The 5,000-nt window shown below is 46.0% G+C and overlaps 2 protein-coding genes across 3 annotated transcripts in view; both read left to right on the top strand.

Annotated features, from left to right (window-relative positions):
- The window catches only part of LOC126577565 (uncharacterized), an 11,140-nt gene extending 6,775 nt beyond the window's left edge, over positions 1-4,365 (top strand). The window contains exons 15-16 of one of the 2 annotated variants that reach the window (XM_050239256.1): positions 1-4; positions 196-4,365. The exon at positions 1-4 is cut by the window's left edge and continues 64 nt beyond it. In XM_050239256.1, the coding sequence (XP_050095213.1) occupies positions 1-4; positions 196-1,120 (929 nt within the window). In that variant the 3' untranslated portion in view covers positions 1,121-4,365. Of the gene's footprint in view, positions 5-177 lie in introns of both variants that reach the window. The other variant, XM_050239255.1, reaches the window with a different exon arrangement.
- A 323-nt stretch (positions 4,366-4,688) lies between these two features.
- LOC126578242 (cubilin homolog) overlaps positions 4,689-5,000 on the top strand; it is a 13,883-nt gene continuing 13,571 nt past the window's right edge. The window contains exon 1 of the mRNA XM_050240599.1: positions 4,689-4,895. Coding sequence (XP_050096556.1) covers positions 4,816-4,895 — 80 coding nt within the window. The 5' untranslated portion in view covers positions 4,689-4,815. The remainder of the gene's footprint in view (positions 4,896-5,000) is intronic.

The following is a 5,000-nucleotide window of genomic DNA, read 5'->3' as shown; positions in this document are numbered from 1 at the left end:
GAAGGTAAGGTGATCGTAGGGATATCTCTAACCCACACCACCACCCCCACCACCTCCTCTGGCTCTCTCTCTCTCTGTGTTTTCTCTCTCCCTCTCTCTCTCTCTCTCTCTCTCTCTCTCTGTCTTTCTCTCTGTTGTGTGTTTGCGTGTTGATAAAAGCTGTACTTTGAAACGTAGAAACATGAAACTCAACAGGGTGCAGCTGGATCCGGATGCGGATGCGTCACTGTCGGCGACGTCGGAGAGCACCTCGCAAGCCCTGCTACCGGATGCACCGATGTCTGCGGGAGGCGGTCGCGCTGCTTCCACCAGTGCCAGTACCAGCCGGCGAGCCAGTCCGGGCCGACTGCGGACGTTTGGCTTCGGCAGGCGAACGGAGAGTGCCGCTAGCAAGAGCTCATCCTTCGGTTCCTCGCTGAACGTGCGGCGGTTCAGCACGGATAGCATCATAAGCGAGCGGCTCGGTACGATCGGACGACGGTTGTCCCGGGATGCGGCCACCAGCTCACCGCCCGATCTGTCGCATCACTTTGAAACGTTCGGCAAAGGCGGTGGTGGCGGTGGCGGTGGCGATGGTGGTGCATCCTCGTCCAAGTTCGATACGTACTCAGGGAAAAACAACAGCAAGGAGCAGATCGCGGTGTTCAAGTGTGACACGTACAATGGAAAGCTCGAGACGAGTGGAGCGACCGGTACGGATACGGTCGATGGCAAGGGTAAACCAGAGAACGGTGTCGAGGAGAAACCGGCACTGCCGGTCAAGACGAAGAAACGATCGCGACGATCACCGCTCAACCTGGAGCTGTACGAGTCGAGCCGCCGGCGGCTCATCCCGATCAGTGAACGGGTAGCGCACGGTCTCGCGCCTCCCTTCCTCGAGGCCGACAATGGTAGCGCCCTGCTGCGAGACAAGCTGCACGAGGAGCTGCGGCTCAAGTACGGGCAGACGCGATGGAAATCGGCATCGCAATCGAATGGCACGGAGGGGAGCAGCAGCAGTGGTGCAGTGATGCAGGGCAGGCCACCGATGCCTGTGCCCAGCACAGAAACTAACGGTACTGTTGAGCAGCGCCCTGGGTCTAGTCGTCGCCAACCGTCGACGTCTAGTCGACGGAAGTAACCTGGAACAGGTGGTGGTGGTGGTGCTGAGGCAATCGAAACGCGAGACAGAAGAAAAAAAACACCAAAACAATTTCCTCCGCGGTGGCCACCGGTTTCTCCCGGAGACCGTGGTCGAGAACAACGGAGCTAATGACAAAACGAAGAACCTAGAGTACTAGGGCAAGCAACTTGCCAAAGGATAGTAGCGAGCGAACAGCCGGTAAGCGGGGCGAACAGCTCTTCTATCTATTAGTCCATCCACCGTAGCCAGTGTGCGTGCATGCCAACCAGTGTGCGGTGGCAAGCATGGCACACCATGCCCAGCTTCTCTAAGCTGGAACCCACCTTCTGGAGTACCCTTTTTCTGATCTGTTCTTACGGGTTTGCCCCCAGTCTTGAATATACGATATTCATCGGCAAACGTAGCTCTGCCAGTGCTCGCGTCTCGTCTCTTAGCAAATGGGTAGTTCTATCAAATAGAACGCTAAGATGTGATGCATGTGTATGTGTGTGAATGTGTGCGTGTGTGTGTGTGCCTGTATGTGCGTGGGTGCGTATATTGCTGACCGGTTTACAATTGAATTATGGCCCTTGGAACACCATTCCACCATTCAGCGAGCAACAGTTGCTCCTGCTTCTGGTTCACAACTCGCTGTCCTCTGTCGGGCGTTTGCTGAGCGTCGCAAAAAATATGAAAATAACTCTACAAATTTGTGGTCCAATTTCCAGAGAAAAGAATGAAAGCAATTGCAAATACTCCTCCATCCCTTGAACTACTAAAAACGTAGTTCTACTCAGTTCCAAACAATGGCGCGACACGTGAATCCACCACGTTATACGTATTATCGATTAAATGAACAATTGATGCACCATGACCACGACAAGAAGTTAACCAGAAAGCATCCAGGATACTTGCAGGATCTGAAATCGGCCACTTTAATCATGTGCATTGCAGACAAAATTGCTCTAAGTTTCAAGTTAAAATTCTACAACTGCTAATGGCTCTGTTTTTTCGATTTTGTTTGAATCGAAGCATAGATCTTGTTTTCGGTTTGGATTATTGGCTTTCTTCTTTTTATGCTAACCGCAGTCCAAGAATTAAGGATGAAATGTACCTGTTTCTTTTGGAAAAGATTGTTTGTCGCCAAAAAGGACCTGTCGTGAAACGGAATGAATGTCGTACACTAACATCAAATCTGAATGGTCTGAATACTAGCTCTAGGCATAGGGGAAAGAAAGGAGGTAATGTAAAAGAAAAGAAAGAAAAACCAACTTAATATTTATAAGAGACACATGAAACCAAGGCGTAGCTTTATGAGATGCGGTAAATGAAGAACAAACGAGGAGCCAACAGTCAACCGAAAGGGCAAGGGACTACTACCGAAACGTGATTTATTGAAACAACTAGGGATGTACTACGTCATCATGTCCGTTTAGATGAGGTTTGAACTAGAACTAGTTTTTCCTATAAATTTGAGGTTCTTCAAACCCAAAACCAACAAAAACAACAAAAGAACGTAACTATTAAGAAAGAAAAAACAAGGTGGATAAAAGTGGATCATGCAGTTGGTAGTGACAAGATGCGCTAGTGTTAAATGTATGGCAGGTAGCGCAGTAACAGCAGCATGTGGACACTATTTTAAACAGAACGTCTTCTCGAGGAAATGACAATGAGTAGCGGTATGTGGTCTATACGAGTTATTATAACAAGTTGTACAAAAAGTGGGTGCTTACGATTTTGAGCAAACAGCAACCGAAAACACAACACAGCTAAAATACATACATACAAACACACACACAAACACGCACACACAACCGTCTATAAACCATTCATGAGCGATACGGTTCATAACTACAATAACACACATTAACAGCAGAGGTGCGTACAGACAGTTGTTAACACAGGGTACGAGAGAGCCGAGAAAAGTCGAAATGCAAGTAACAAATGAAAACAAAAAAACTTTAAAAACGCCAAGAATATGATTAGAAACAAAAGAAAAACAAACGAAGATGAAGAAGCAAAGGAAACTCGTGAAAAAAACGTGTAATAATGTCTATTTAAAAGAAAATTGTCGTCATTCGAAAACTAAGCAAACAAACAGTAGCAGTAGCGCAGTAACAGACTTTCGGATATTTTCGAACAAGTTCAACGACGTTAATGGGCGAGAGAAGAACGGCTAGAGGAGGCTTGTCAGGGGGGGGGGGGGGGGAAGGTTTAAAAAAAAAGGAAAACTAACAAAGGGACGCATAGAATCTTATGATATTGACTAGTTTGTTTAAGTGGAGCCCTTTGTCCCCTTGTCTGTCGCTCCGTTCTGTTCCATTTTCCGGTGCCAAAAAGTAGTGGGTCAACGATAGTGATTCACAGTTTTTCTTATTTCAATTTACTAGTTCATAAGAGATTAGGTACTCGTACCAAGCGACACATGTGTGTATTGATTTGTTGCTTTATCGGGCTATCACCATCTTCCATCGTGATCGGTTAGGGTCTTCCAGGAGCCATTATACCTACCTTGGTGACCTTTCGTGTGTGTTCATTCATCGACCCAGGTCCTTAGACTTTACATTTTATCTGATAGGGAGCTGAAACTCCACACCACGACTAGCTGAAAACCGTGCACCGTGTCTTATGAGTACTCCAACCTATCCTATCGCAGCACGCACACTCGCACAAAGATAGTAGCCGACTTTAATATAGTGTAATTGTTTGAACATCTTTTCCAAGAAGAGATCTGTTAATCATCGAGTGCAGCGGAAAGAAAGTGGAACGTGGGTGGTGTTATGCCACCGGGTAGGTTAGAAGATGGTGTGCCGATTTGTGGTGATTGACCTAGAGAAGAAAGAAAGTTTTTCCTATATCCCCACCCATCCTAGCCGATTGGGTGGGGCGTTGTTTGCGTTTTAGCACAAATTTTCTCATGTAACGTTTGATCCGATGATGCACGTATAAACCCACGTAAAACCCCACAATCTACCAGCAACATACAAACATGTTTCGTCCTAACAAAGGAAGGAGAAAAAAAAACAGTGAAAAGAAAAGTGAGCAGTCTCGGTAGTGTTCTATTTACTATGAAGACACACAGAAAGCTAGTTTAATTCAAATAACATAGAGAGAAAAAGAAACCAAGCGGAAGCATAGCTATTTAGAATGAGAAAGATGCACACAAAAAGAACACATTCACACAGTCTCCATAGTCTATATATATATATACATTATATATATATTTGTAGATAAGACACCGTTAACTTACCAATAAATTCGGAAACGTCCATTAAGCCATACTAACGTACCTCACTCCAGCTTATGGGAAAGAAAACTGCTACTGATTAGCAGTGTTACCGACGGTTCTCTCCGCAACAAGCACCGCCACAAAACCATAGCATACCAGCCAGACTGGCGCCAGAGATTGAATTTTTATCACGTGAAAACCAATCGTACGCCGCAGAAGTGTATCGGTTTCAGGGGGTGTCTTTGCATTGCTGATAGTGCCCTATCAACCAGCAGCATATTCAGCATCCACCCCTCACACCAGCTGAAGAGCTATAAAAAGGGACACCGTTCGCAGCCGAAGCTCAGTTGGTGCGGATCGAAGAACTTCCTAAGCAAGTGGTAAGCAAACGGGTAAAGGCAAGTGTTTAAAGTGACAAAGTAAAAGTATGTTGTGGTGAACAGTGGCCAGTGGAAGCAGCTTAGTGGAATTGTTGGTCCTAAAAATGTATCTTAAGCTGTGCTGCACACTGCTCATCGCGATCGGACACTCGCTCGATCGTGTCACGGCAGGTTTTGAGGATCAGTAAGTTACGAGCGAATGTTTTTAGTATTTTGTGGAAACTCTATACGAAAAAGTGCACAAAAGGGGCGTTTTGTTTAAATAATGTTTCAAATCTAACCTAGTAAT

The sequence above is a fragment of the Anopheles aquasalis genome, chromosome 3 (genome assembly GCF_943734665.1).
Source record: "Anopheles aquasalis chromosome 3, idAnoAquaMG_Q_19, whole genome shotgun sequence".
NCBI lineage: Eukaryota > Metazoa > Arthropoda > Insecta > Diptera > Culicidae > Anopheles > Anopheles aquasalis.
This window is presented reverse-complemented; position numbering and strand designations above follow the sequence as displayed.